This window comes from Hypanus sabinus, chromosome 12 (assembly GCF_030144855.1).
Source record: "Hypanus sabinus isolate sHypSab1 chromosome 12, sHypSab1.hap1, whole genome shotgun sequence".
NCBI classification, from domain to species: domain Eukaryota; kingdom Metazoa; phylum Chordata; class Chondrichthyes; order Myliobatiformes; family Dasyatidae; genus Hypanus; species Hypanus sabinus.
In genome coordinates, this window is record NC_082717.1 from 74,949,519 (window position 1) to 74,964,526 (window position 15,008).

At 40.2% G+C, this 15,008-nt stretch overlaps 1 protein-coding gene across 6 annotated transcripts in view; it reads right to left on the reverse strand.

The window, feature by feature from the left end:
* LOC132403024 (1-phosphatidylinositol 4,5-bisphosphate phosphodiesterase beta-4) overlaps nucleotides 1–15,008 on the reverse strand; it is a 542,946-nt gene that overhangs the window by 203,905 nt on the left and 324,033 nt on the right. For all 6 annotated transcript variants that reach the window (XM_059986236.1, XM_059986232.1, XM_059986233.1 and 3 more), the window contains 3 exons: nucleotides 6,848–6,928; nucleotides 5,609–5,668; nucleotides 4,005–4,148 (listed from right to left, as the gene is read on the reverse strand). In XM_059986236.1, the coding sequence (XP_059842219.1) occupies nucleotides 4,005–4,148; nucleotides 5,609–5,668; nucleotides 6,848–6,928 (285 nt within the window). The remainder of the gene's footprint in view (nucleotides 1–4,004; nucleotides 4,149–5,608; nucleotides 5,669–6,847; nucleotides 6,929–15,008) is intronic.

Here is a 15,008-nt window from a genome sequence, read left to right on the forward strand (position 1 = left end):
TGACAGGTTGCATCATTGTTTGTTATAGGAGGTGGGGCTACTGCACTGAATCAAAAGAAGCTACAGAAAGTTGTAAAATAAGTCAGCTCCATCTTGGGTACTAGCCTCCGTAGTATCCAAGACATCTTCAAGTAGCGGTGCTTCAGAAAGGCGGCGTCCATCATTAAAGACCATCACCCAGGACATGCCCTGTTCCCATTGTAACAGAGAAGAGGTACAGAAACCTGAAGGCACACTCTCAGCAACTCAGCAATTCAAGAACATCTTCTTCTCCTCTGCCACTTGATTTCTAGAAGAACACTGAATCCATGAACACTGCCTCATATTTAAAATTTCTGTTGTTGCGCTGTTCTTAATTTAATTATTTTATATATATATATATAAAAACACACTAACTGTAATTTTTTTTCAAAATCATATATTGCACTGTACTGCTGCCGCTAAGTTAATAAATTTCACGGCATATGCCGGTGATATAAAACCCAATTCTGATTCAATTAAGGGAAACCTGGCAAAAACAACATAGATGCTGCTAATTTCTCACATTTATGGTAATCTCTTGTCAATGCCCTTACACCTAAGTGACATCTATGAATATTTTGCAATTGTACTGAACAGAAGTAAATGAGTGCAAAATTGGAATTGGTGTATGATTGTCACATGTACGGAGGTACAGGTAAAAGCTTGTCTTGCATACTGTTCATGCAGATCAAATTATTACAACAGCATATTGAGCAGTCCAAGATAAAACAGTGACGAAATGCAGAATAAAGTGCTGAAGTTACGGAGGAAGTGCAGTGCAGGTAAGAGCAATTGGAGGCCAATGATTACCCTAAAACATGCTCTTCATTTGGTTCTCAAAATGTTTGGAGACTATGCTTAACAATCATGTGTTAGAGGTTATGTTATAGAAAATCCTCAGTGAAGGAAGCCCCTCTTGAATAACGGCAACACCACAATAAAAAGTACAGCCTGAACAATGTGGTCATTAAATGTATATAAATAATTGGTCCAGGCTTCACCCTGATCTCAGGACTGTCTGCTTGAAATTTCAACTGGTATATAAATGGATGAGGAAGTGGAGGGATGGGTTAATAAATTTGCTGATGATTCGAAGGTTGGGGGTGTTGTGGATCGTGTGGAGGGTTGTCAGAGGTTACAGCAGGACACCAATAGGATGCAAAACTAGGCTGAGAAGTGGCAGATGGAGTTCAACCCAGGTAAGTGTGAGGTGGTTCATTTTGGTAGATCAAATATGATGGCAGAATATAGTATTAATGGTAAGACTCTTGGCAGTGTGGAGGATCAGAGAGATCTTGTGTCCAGAGTCCATAGGACACTCAAAGCTACTGTGCAGGTTGACAATACGTACGATGCACTGGCCTTCATCAACCATGGGATTGTGTTTAAGAGCTGAGAGGTGATGTTACAGCAATATAGACCCCACTTGGAGTACTGTGCTCAGTTCTGATTACCTCACTATAGGAAGGTTGTGGAAACTATAGAAAGGGTGCAGAGGAGATTTACAAGGATGTTGCCTGGATTGGGGTGCATGCCTTATGAGAATATGTTGAGTGTACTCGGCCTTTTCTCTTTGGAGCGACGGAGGATGAGAGGTGACCTGATAGAGGTGTATAAGATGATGAGAGGCATTGATCGTGTGGATAGTCAGAGGCTTTTTCCCAGGGCTGAACACAAGAGGGCGCAGTTATAAGGTGCCTGGAAGTAGGTACAGAGGAGACGTTGGAGGTAAGCTCTTTTTTTTTTACGCAGAGAGTGGTGAGTGTGTGGAATGGGCTGCTGGCGACGGTGGTGGAGGTGGATACAAAAGGATCTTTCAACAGACTCCTGGATAGGTACATGGAACTTAGAAAAATAGAGGGCTATTTAGGTAATTTCTGAAGTAAGTATATGTTTGGTACAGCATTGTGGGCCAAAGGGCTGTAGATTGTGCTGTAGGTTTTCCATGTTTCTATGGTGTTCCGGTTTCATAGCACACTCATTAGCAGGGCCGTTGGACCACTATGTTTTACCAAACTAATTTAGCTAATGACACCTAATCACTTCTGCTTGAAGACTGTTCATGTCCTTCCATTCTCTGCATATTCATGTGCCTATCTCAGAGCCTTTTGAGTATCTCCATCATATCTGTCTCCACCACCACCCCTGGTGGCACACTTCAGGCAACCACCATTCTTCGTCTCGAAGAAACTTGTCCCGTCTATCTTTGAACTTTACCCCCTTCCCACCTGAAATGCAACCTCTCAAGTACGGGACATATTCTGTGAAACTAGAACAACAGCTGAAACTCACAGGATAAAAGGGGGAGCATGCAAAAACTCACGCAGACAGTCCTGAGGATCAGGGTGATGCCCAGGCCAATGGAGTATGTACCAAAGATGTACTGGTGGCAGGAGAACTAAGCTGATGGGAGTGAAAAAGAAATTGATAGGTATACGATAAAGAATGGGTAAATTAAGTGAGGAAATGGAATTTATAGGACTACTCTGAGAGCTAGAATAGACTTGATCGGCCAAATGGCATCCTTCTATGTCCCATGAAAATACAGGCAGCTCCAGTGACCCAGGATCGATCCTGACCTTGGCCGCTATCCATCTGGAGTTAACCACATGTGCTTCCACAAGGCCCTCCTTCCATGTTATGAAGACAGGTTCATAAGGTTAATTGGCTACTGTCATTACCCCTACTGTAAGTGTATTACAGGACAATTGGAATGAAAGAGTAAAAATACAGATTGTAGGGTCAGGGAATGGGACTTTTGGCATTTTTCTGAGCCAGCAGGAGGGCTCAATGTGTTGAAAGGTCACCATTCGTGTAAGAAACTGAGGAAAAAAGTACATAAGGAAATTACCACTGTAAAGGTCATCTTTACTGATTCCGATTAAAAGAAATTATGATCGTAGATCGAAAGGGACATGGTGTAGATGGTACAGGAAGAAATGAGTTTTCTGAGAGGAAGAAAACAGCTTGAACCAACGGGACCATCAGAGCTCATGATCTGAGGATGGAGGCAAAGAGTGGTGTCCGTGAGGTTGAATACTGTGGAGGGAAGTTCTCCAAAAGAATTGAAGACAGTCTTAAATTCAATGGCCTGACAGTTTGCTATAATTTTGTGTACACTGCCATCTATTCACCTCTCTAAATGTAAAGGCTTTTGTTTTTGACCCAGTGCGGATAATTGTTTTTCATTTCAAAATGCCGAGGTTGCCGTTAAAGGTAGCATTTGCTATCTTCAGTTCCATGACATTAATCTTATGATGGCTGGGAGCTACTTTTCCCTAAGGCCATCCAAGTTCAATGAAATCAAGCAAGTTTACCTCAAATGACTGATTCTTCTAATCCCTGATCAACCTGTGTTTCTGGTTACACCATCAAGAACATGCAGTTTTGTTTTGGTCTTTTTAAAATAAAAGTCAGGTCAGTCTGCTGTGGGGATTTGCGAAATGGCACCGATTTTTGTTTAGCAGCTCCTTGTAAAACATCAATAGCATCTGAAACCAATGTACAAGAAGCTTGTGTCCCTGACAGCGATGAATTTTCTGGATGCTACTTTGCTCCTTGTAGATATAAGAACAGCAAGTTTAATTATGATGGAAATAATCCTTTCACAATCCTTCAGCGATTTCCCCACTAGTGTTTCAAAGCAAGCTAGTCTGACAAAGAACTTGGAAGGAGGAAAACAGCAAATGCACACTAATGTGACCAGCAAACAGGTTATCCCACAAGACAGCTGGAAAATACATACGCTAAAAGGTGTCACATTCAATGGCTGAACAAATTATTTGCAGTATGCTGGTGAAGGTTAGAAATCAGAGAAAATTTAAAAATCGGACCCCATTCATATATTTATTAAATAAAATCTCACATGTCCCTAAGATAGGGAGCATTAGTGTCATTTGATTGGAAAATAGCAACATGTTCACTGTGAGAATATAATTCTCAATACTTCCGATTTATTTAAAGAAAGTGTTAATTATGTGTACCTTGGCAGTTTCGGCACTGTCAGCCACCAGATATGTAAAGCTGATGTTTACCAGATCTGCATCGCAGCAGATACAAAAAGTCCTTCCGTCCACTTCATTCTCTGCTTTTCCAATTGCTTCAAGTGCAGAAAGTAATTTGGGGTCCTTACACAAGATGAAAAAAAAACATTTGTTTATTGGATTATTTTGGGCCGTGAGAAGACAGTTGAACATTCAGAAAATAATTTTAGCTCAATTAGCTGTAATTATGCTGTAGATGAAAGGGTTTAAATCATCCTTAAATGCTGTAGGCTGACAGGCAGTTCTTTTCTTAACCTCTGCCTTAACCACTTCGGTTCCTCTTGTGTCTTTCTGGTTGCTCAACACAAAACAGCTTTTGTTCTTTCAAACATTCTGTGTGGTTACCTGAAAAGGTTACTGTGGCAAATCACAAAACACAAGAACGTCTGCAGATGCTGGAAATCCAAGCAACACACACAAAATGCAGAGGAACTCAGCAGGTCAGGCAGCATCTATGGAAATGAATCAACAGTCAATGTTTTGAGCCGAGACCCTTCTTCAGGACTGGGAAGGAAGGGGGAAAACGCCGTATAAGGAGGAGTGGAGGGGAAGGAGAATAGCTAGAAGGTGATAGGTGAAGCCAGGTGGATAGGAAAGATAAAAAGCTGGAGAGGAAGGAATCTGATAGGAGAGAAAAGTGGACCATAGGAGAAACAGAAAGAGGAGGGGACCCAGGAGAGGTGATAAACATGTGAGTAGATGCAAGAGGCAGAGATGTAAGCAGCTTATTTTGGAATAGAAATTCATTCTTTATTATATTCATAAGTGCACAATATAGTAACACACGTGCTTTTAATTCTCCTGAATATTTTACATTGTGTATTATCTCACCTTTTACCTTGTTGCAATATCCTTGTACCAACCCATAAAACAAATGACTGACATGATTTTTTCACATATTAAGCTGTTATGTATGTGACTGAAGAGATATGTAATCTTTTGAAAACAGTTATAATGCAAATGCTTCTTCACTTCACTGCTAAAGTTACATCTGTGTAGTATCTCTAAAATGTAAAAAAAATCCAACGGGCATTAAGAAATTGCATTGAGACGATGATTTTTATCCTTTTGATATACTTTAAGCAGCAATGGCCACTGAGGTGGTTTAAATCGAGGCAGAAGGGAAATGGGACAGGCCAAGTAAAAGGATATTTCAAAAGGACTGCTACGAAAGATTAGAAGATTAGATGGACAGAAGGAGTTTGGTATCTCTACAGGATGCTGGGTCAAAAGTCGATTAAACGACATTGAGAAAGAACATGACTCGTAGAAAGACAGCTGTTCTGGATAGACCATATAATGATGTCAGAAAGAAAGGAGACACTTTCAGGATCAGTATGACACAGATTCAAAGCAGTCAGAAATATTGTAGAAAGGAGATTTGAGAAGCACAACTTTTGCTGAAAAAATGAGCTACAAAACCTCACATTTACCCTGCCAAGATGCTTGAGACTGAGTTCTCCTAATTTAAATTTTTTTTTACCCATTTAATCACCTAACTAGTTTAAGTTTTTAAGAGGAAGTATGCACAAAAAAATTCTTACCTTACGATTAGTCCCATATCGAATACTGTTTACCATTGAACATTCCAGTACTTGTCCTTCCTTAACATCAAAAATATGCACCAAATTTTCAGTACAAAGATTTCCGTCGTGCACCATGCATAATTTAATTACTTATCAGTGAAAATGATCAAAAACATTTTTGGCTCAAATGATACAACTAACACCATTTAAGTGCAAAATGTCCACTTAAGATCATTTGTCCTCTGCTTCTCCTTGAGGAAAAAATGGCTGGAGAGGGGTCAGAACCACACTGGTTCTACACTAACAAGGTGCTCTTTCACTGGTAAAACTGAAGTCAAGATGTAATCGTTCCATCTAGACCAGAACTAAAACCCATGCAGTTTCGGGTCCACCATTGTAAAAAGGTGCAATAAATACCAAATCTGAAAAGACACATCCCCATATTCCAAAACGATGGAGGCAGAATAAAGAATGAAAATGTTATAATTTGTTTTGTAACACTAGTTGGGCCAGAGATAAAGCCATGTGTGTTGATTTAGGTGCCCATTTACAGTAGGGTTTTGAAGCCAGAGACACCAATGTGTAAATTTATTAAGATGAATCCAAGGATGAGAAACAATAGCTAAAGAAAAAAAGAGATAAATTCCAATAGAGCAGAAAGGGTAAGGTTGGCGAGTTACGAATACTAGGTCAATTTATGTAATAGCCAGAAGGACAGAGTCAAAGAAATCACATAACTCTTATTCGTGATTTGATGGACAAAAATGCCTTAAATATAAACAGAAAATGTTGGAAACACCCTTTAAGTAGCATCGGTGGAATGAGGAATTTAAATTTCAGGTTGGTGATCTTACATTGGAATCTGAATAGTTAACTCTCTGTCCTTCTCCATGGCTACTACAGTACAGAGTAATTTATCAGAGCAAGTGGTAAACAGATAAACTATCTAAAGCAGAGGATTACAAGCAGAAGTGTTGCTCCAGCAAAGTCCTCTTACCAATAGGTTTCTTGATGAACTTTTTAGATCTCCCAATTAAAGATACTGTAAAGGACATTTGTCAATCCCCTTTAAAAAAAATTATTTGGAAAAACGTGGCACTAAAATCGATCTGTGGGGCATTTAGGTATTTTACTCTCAACGTTATCATTACTTATTTTACCAATGAAACCACAATAATCAAAATAATATTAAATCTAAAACTAGTTAATTGAGTAACATATATTGTAGGCACCGTGTTAAAATATGAAATAAATTACCTTTCCTTCACTTTTCCAGGTAAGAAAGAATCCAAATTCATCCACTTTAACAAGACAGTTAGGTTCCAACAAGGATGGCTCCTGTTGGAAAAACAGTCCTCAACAATAAATCAGTAACTACAACTCCTAACAAAAATGTTTACTGAAAAGCACAGATGGCCATGTATCCAGAGCAACTGTCAGGATTGACTAATAACAGTGGAGGGGAAGCAAGCAAGTACAAATGGCTTAATTGAAACTGGCTATCAAATGCCCCCAAAATAGCATGGCTGACTGGCAGGAGGCAGAGTGGGATTTTAAGGGGCTTTCCTGGTTGGCTGCCGGTGACTAGTGGTGCTGGGATATACGATGACTTGGATGACAGTATTGATGGTTTTGTGGCCAAGTTTGCGGATGATACGAAGATAGGTGGACAGGCAAGTAGTGTTCAGAAAGCAGGGAAGTCTGCAGGAGAACTTAAGCAGATTGGGAAAATGTGCAAAGAAGCAGCAGAGGGAATATAGTGCAGGGAAGTGTATGGTCATACACTTTGGTAGAAGGAATAAAGGCAAAGATTATTTTCTAAACAGGGAGAAAATCCAAAAATTAGTGGTGCAAAGGGACTCGTGCAGGACTTGTTAAAGGTTAACTTGCACATTGAGTTGGTGGTAAGGCGGGTAAAAGCAAGGTTAGCATTCATTCCAAGGGGATGAGCTAGGATGGAATACTGAGGTTTTATAAGGCAGTGTTCAGACCGTACTTGGTATTGTGAGCAGTTTTGGGCCCCTATCTAACAGATGTGCTGGCACTGGAGAAGGTCCAAAGGAAGCTTATAAAAATAATTCCGGGAATTAAAATGAGGAGAGTTTGATGGCTCTGGACCTGTACTTGCTGAAGTTTAGAAGAATGAGGGGTTGATCTCATTGAAAGCTAGTGAATATTGAAAGGTCTGGATAGAGTAGATATCGGGAGGATATTTCCTGTGGTGGGGGAGTCTAGACCCTCAGTGCACATCCTCAGAATAGGGGGACATCTATAAGAGCACAGATGAGGAGGAATTGCTTTAGCCGAAGGGTAATAAATCTGTGGAATTCATTGAAACAGGTGGCTGCGGACACCAAATCACTGAGAATACTTAAACTGGATGTTGATAGGCTCTTAATTAATCAGGACATCAAAGGTGACGGGAAGAAAGCAGGAGAATGAGGTGGAGAGGGATAATAAATTAGCTGTGATGGAATGGCAGAGCAGACTTGATGGGCTAAAGATCTTAAGTCTGCTCCTAGGTCTTATGGTCTAAATCAAACCTAAAGTCAAATATTTACATTTCTACATTTAAATAAATTAGTACCATATGCATATAAATCAGAAAGCTATAACAATGGCAAAAGTTCCATCTTTTACCATCTTTTCAACAGTTCGGAAATTAAATATCTCCACAAGATAATCTAAGGGGAACATGAGCTTTCCTCCTAAGTGCAAAGCAGTGAATGCTTGTAACATAATGCAATCAAGAAATACATAGGATTTTTAAAAACCACATATTTAAATTGCACACCTTCCCTTTGCTTCCAGCTGTCTTCTACTACTACATCCAAGTGGTTATAATTGATTATGCACTGTTTTGTAAGTGTTGATAGGTTACAAGACTACAGCCATTACAGTTAATTGGATGCACACTTCAGGGAAGTATCTGTGAATGGGGTTACGACTCCCTTCTTGGTATCCCAGTTGACCTCGACAAACCAAGTACAGATGGAAGCACGGAGGATTCAGAGTTGAATAGTTTTCTTCATAAAGAAACCTTGTTTTATTAAGTTCCTACTGCGTGAACATGAGGAAACTGCATCTGGAACCAATGAATGCTGCTCAGCAGTCTGCCTGATAGGGAGACGACAATATTTTCAGATTCTTAAACACATTGAGGTTCGGCAGATACTGGAAATCTGGAGCATTGCACACAAAATGCTTAATAAACTCAGCAAGTCAGGCAGTGGCTACATAGAGAAATAAACATTCAATGTGTTGGGCTGAGACCCTTCATCAGGACTGGAAAGGAAGGAAGGAGACAGAAGCCAGAATAAAAGACAAGTGGGCGGAAGGGAAGGAGTACAAGCTGGCAGGTGATAGCTGAAGTCAGGTGAGGTTGAAGTTGGGTAGGTGTGTTGAGGAGGGGGCATGAACTAAGAAGCTGTGGGCTTATAAGTAGGAGAGAGAAAAGGCTAAAGAAGGAATCTAATCGCAGATGACAGTGAACCATGGAGGAAAGGAGAAGGGAAACCAGGAGGAGGAGACCGGTAGGTGAGGAGAAGGGGTAACCAGAATGAGGAATAGAAAAAGAGAGAAGGGGGGAGGTGTATTTCCAGAAGTTGGAGGCTACCCAGATGGAATAGGGGATGCTGCTCCACCAAACTGACTTTGGCTTCATTGTACAGTAGAAGAGTCCACAGACAGACATAGCAAAATGAGAATGGGAATCAGATTGAAATGGGTAACCACTGAGAGATCCTGCCTTTTGCAGCAGATAGAGGTCGGTGCTCGACAAAGTGGTTTCCCTAATCTGCATTAGGTCTCACCACTGTGGAGGAGGTTGCGTTGTGAGTACCAGATAGAACAGATGATCCCAATAGACTCATAGGTGAAGAGTCGCCTTATGTGGAAGGACTGATTGAGGCCCTGAAAGGCGGTGAGAGAAGAGGTATAGGGACAGGTCTAGCACTTGTCACGATTGCAAGGACAAGTGCCAGAAGGGGATCGATGGTGGGGGGGGGGAGATGAGTAAACAAGGGAGTCGTGTAGAGAACGATCTTTGCCGAAAGCAGGGGTGTTGGGGTGTGGGTAAGATGTGTTTGGTGATAGGATCCTGTTGAAAGCTACTGAAGTTTCAGGGAATCATGTACTGAATACAGGGTGGTAGGTAAGGACAAGGGGAGCCCTATCCATCTTATGACAGTGGGAGGATGGGGTGAGGACAGATGTGTGGGAAATGAAGGAGATACAGATTCAGATTCATTTATTTATCACATATACATAAAACATACAGTGAAATGTGCCATTTGCATTAGCAGCCAACACAACCGAGCGATGTGCTGGGGCAGCCCACAAGTGCCACCACACATTCCAGCAACAACATAGCACATCCACAAGAGGGAAATCCCAGGCTTTGATGAAAGGGGACATCTCAGATGTTCTAGAATGGTAGAGAGGCATTGGAGAAAGGAGAACTGAGAGGAAAGAGCAGCATCTTTACAAGTGGCAGGTTGAGAAAACATATAGTCAAGATAGCTGTGAAAGTCGATGGATCTGTAAAAAGATATTGGTAGATTATGTCCCCAGGGATGAAGACAGGGAGATCAAGAAAAGAGAGAAGTGTCAGAGATGGACCTAGTAAATTTAAGGGCAGTGTGGAAATTGAAGGCAAAGTTGATTAAATTGACGAGGTCAGCATGGGTGCATGAAGCAGCACCAATGCAGTCATCAGCGTAGTAGGAAGAAAGTAGGTGTGCCTTATTAGTGTAGGCTTGGAACGTGAATTGTAGCTGCAGCCCGCCTGACAGTATAGGTTCTGTTTCAGTTACGAACACCCAAATTATGAACCTTCGTAGGAACGAGCATTTGGGAGAATTATGGTGCAGATGGGGGTGGATTTGCTGGCTGCCGTGGGACTGTGGGAATCTCCTGCTGGACAGGAACGGGGCAGCTCCACATGACCCCCTTCCCAGCCCCAACCCCTGCAGTGAGCCACAACACTCAGGATGAAGATAACCCAAGCAGAGCTGAGACCAGCAAGCAGACTTGATTGCTGTCAGTGAGTCTGCCTTGTAGCTGCTCTTCCTGCACCTGCTTGCTCTCCTATCACAGCTCTTTCTGTGCTCATCTCCTACATAGTGTTGCTGTACCTTTCCTTTATATGAAAAGTTCAGGTTATGGACGGTCCTCAAGAATGGAACCCTGATGTAAATTGGGGACTGACTGCATAGAACAAATTATAGCTTGCAATATTTTCCATTTCTTTCCTTATCATAGGGCTGCAACCACTCTGGAAGGATTAAACAATTTTCATGTGCAGAATTGTTTTAGTTAAGTCGACAAGCATACATTATTAGTTATCCACAACCATCATTTTTCCATTGGCATATTTGGAGATAAAAAGGTGAACGTATAAGGAAGCTTTTACAAATATTTCAGAAATCCAGACTTTTGCTTTTCAAATAATCTGAAGTCAGTGCGACATGTTTAGAGAGACACTTCAGGATTAACTGTTTTCTCTCGGCTGATTAAAGGCAACACAATGCTCTGCTTGGCAACTCCCAGATATTTCCTAAATCTTGCCCCTTAACCAGTAGTCAGCTAAAGTCAGGCTTTTCTTCATCTGTCATCACCTAGGACATACTGTCCTCTCGCTGCTGCCATCAGGAGGAAGGTACAGAAGCCTCAGTACTCACACCGCCGGGTTCAGGAACAGTTATTACTTCTCAGCATGAGGCTTTTGAACCAAAGGGGATAACTTCACTTGCCCCATCACTGAAGTGGTCCCCCAACTTATGATCTCACTTTCAAGGACTCTTCATCTCATGTTCTTACTATTTATTTATTATTATTATTTACTCCTTTTCGTATTTGCACAGTTTGTTGTCCCTTGGACACTGGTGGAACTCCCAAGTTGTTGCAGTCTTTCATTGATTCTGTTATGGTTATTATTCCATAGATCTATTGAGTATGCCTGCAAGAAAATTAATCTCAGGGTTGTATGTGGTAACATATATGTACTTGGATAATAAATTTGCTTTGAACTTTAACCAGCGTAATAACACTAAAATTTGAGTATCATTTAATTTTCCTTGTGCCCAAATGAAGCACATACTGTATGTGTGCTTCCTTTTATAATTAGAAAATCTCTCTACATTACATTCAACAAAACTAATTCCTAACACAGCTAACAAAAAAAGACATCAAAGGGGTAACGAGCTGAAAGGGAAACAGTGAGAAAGGATAATTTCTAGTGCCAATGTCCCTGCAACAATAGATAACTAAAGCAAAGTAAGATCTGGAAATAACAAATGTCTACACTAAATGGGATAATGGAAAGGTACAGTGTAACCAATGCTTTTATTCATGACAGTCCCACCAAAACATGTCAAATTCTAAAGGAGAGAAATCTATACAGCATTTATCTTAGAGAGCGAAATTGGCCAAGGTTCACATACATTGACAAGATGTACAAAAATAAACCGAAATTACAATGGGCCACCAACCAGCATTTTCATAGTTACTTCATCATGAATGCCAGACATAAATCAATACAAATCATCTGCTGTTGTTAGCCCACGTTTCAATTAGTCTGAAGTTGCAAATTCCAGACCAAAAATTCCAGAACCTTCACTGCTACAATCAATAAATAGGAGCATTTTTAAATTAATTTCTGTAATGTTGCAGTACTTTAGTCTATTAAGGTTTAATCAATAGTACTGCTTTTGATAAGCAGGTAACCATGAATCACCACTGCCATCACCATCCAATCAATTTAGTATTTGCTATTTTCCTATGACGAACAGCAACAAAATGGCTGAATTTTAATAAGGCTGGAAAATGGCAATATTCCAAGAAAAATAAATATTCCAATTGAAACCAAGAGGAAATGTTGAAAGCCAAGGCTACCTTTAATTAAAAATATCCTTCAATACTTGGCCAAGAATAAAGTTTTAAATTGAAAACTATTCAGTCTCTAGTGTATTAAACATTGTACATTATTCAGGAGAAATAAGATCTGCTCATGAATGTCTTAAAATATAGCTTAAAAGTTATCAGAATCTCTATGTCTAACTAACTGATTGTTTTGCAGTTGTCTGACTTTGCTGCAGTTAAAATGTATATGAAACGCCTTTCTGCATGATATTGATGTAATTTTATTCCATGCTATTTTGAAATACAGAAAAACATCTGTTAAAACATAGGTTAGTCTTCTTTACACGACATGCATTATAAACTCAACTTATCTCTGACTAAACTCAATTTTGCTTAAAATATGCAAGAAGGCAGTATACTGTACAATCCAATATCCATTTTTTGTTCAGAGAACACTACCATCTAGCATCTATTCAGACAACCAATGCATGAATTCCTCAAACTTCATTAACATAAACATTGTCAGTACACAACTATGTACACTTATGGTGGAAACAAAAGCCTTCAATATTAATTATGCTATTCTATCTTATTAATTCAGTTTCTTCCTGAAATATCAATATAATTTTCTAATCTCCTCTTGTTGCTCTTCAATACTTCATGTTGAGGCAAAAATAGATATAATCAAAGTAGCAGATTCATCAATCCGTATAAAATGCAAATAATGTTGCAAGTTTGTCAAATTTCCGAAAATAGTTGTGTCTCAGAGGTATGTGAAATATTGCTACGAGTCTTAATTTATTGATTTATTGTTATAACCTAAAGATGGAAAAGAGGCCTTGCAGAAAATTTTGCTTTCAGAGAATTAAAACACTAGGAGAGGGGGGAATCTAAGCAGAATTCCATCACAGGTTACACTGAAAGATTCTATTCCAATCTGCAATTCCCATAAGCATGAATAATCCAAGCTAGATAAAGAGATGCAAAAGATATGTCAGTTAAACCTAGGACTGGAACAGACTGACAGCTGATTGACTGTCCGTAGTGAATTGCTGCCAGTTTCATTGCACATGCCAGTGTATTCTGAACATAGAACATGGAGAAGTACAGCACAGTATGGCCACAATGTTGTGCTGACCTATAATCAACCGAATCCTTTACCCAATAACGCTCCAGTTTAATTAAGATCTATGTACCGATATAAGAGTCTCTTAAAGTACTAGCCTCAACCACTACCACCACCAGTGTTTTCCATGCACGCTCCACTCTGTGTAAAAAAAACCTGTATTCGATATCTCCCCTAAAAATACCTCCACTCACCTGTAACAGATGACCTCTGGTATTGGCAGTTGTTGCCTGGGTAAAAGGTGCTGGCTGTCCACTCTGTCTGCCTTTCATAATCTTATACACCTCTCTCAAGTCGCATTTAATCCTTTTCCGCCCTTAGCTTATTCAGTCTTTTCTTACAAGACATGTTCTGGTAAATCTCCTCTATACCCTTTCTAAAGCCTTCACATCCTTCCTATAATGAGGAGAACAAAACCGAAAACAATATTTCAATGTGGCCTAAACAGTGTTTTATGGAGCTGCAACATTACCACATGGCTCCTGAACTCAGTTCCCAACTAATGAATACCAACACATTATACACCTTCTTAACCAACCCTGTGACACGAACAAGAAAGATCTACAAATGCTGGGAAACAAAGTAACACACACAAAATGCAGGAGGAACTTAGCAGGCTAGGCAGCATCTATGGAAAAGAGTAAACAGTCGAGGCTTCGGGCCAAGACTCTTCATCGGGACTCATGAGGGGTCCAGATGGAAGGGTCTTAGCCTGAAAGGTCGACTGTTTTCTTTTCCATAAATGTTGCCAGGCCTACTGAGTTCCTCCAGCATTTTGTGTGTACTGTATAACTAGAGACAAAAAGTAGCTTTGAAGGATCTACAGATTTGGATTCCAAGTTTCCTCTGTTCTTCTACCCTGCCATTAACACTGCACTCTGCCTTCAAGTTCAATTTTCTGAAGTGAATCATTTCACACTTCTTCAGATTGTACTCCATCTGTCATTTCTCCATCCAGCTCTGCATCCTGGCTACATCATGATTTAACCTTTGACAAACTTCTACACTATCCACAACACTACCAACCTCCGTGTGATCTGCAGACTTACAAATACTGTCCTTCACTTCCTCCAGAACAAAGCCCTGTGCAACACCACTAATCACCACCCTCTGCCTTCTGTGGCAAGCCAATTCTGAATCCAGTATGATCTCTCCTTTAGTTCATGTGTCTACACAGTGTGTCAGGAATCTGCCCCAACTAACCTCTGCATTAAGGAGGTGCCGATCAATATTAGGGAAGTAGCATACACTCTTGGCAACAGCCCTGTTATTTTTGCACTTTTCCAAAATCCACCTAGAATCATAGAGCCATAAATAACTACTGCACAGAAACAGGCCCTTTGGCCCATCTAGTCTGTGCCAAACTATTATTCTGCTTTATCTCATAGACCTGCACCATAGTCCTCAATCTTCTTCTCATCCGTATATGTA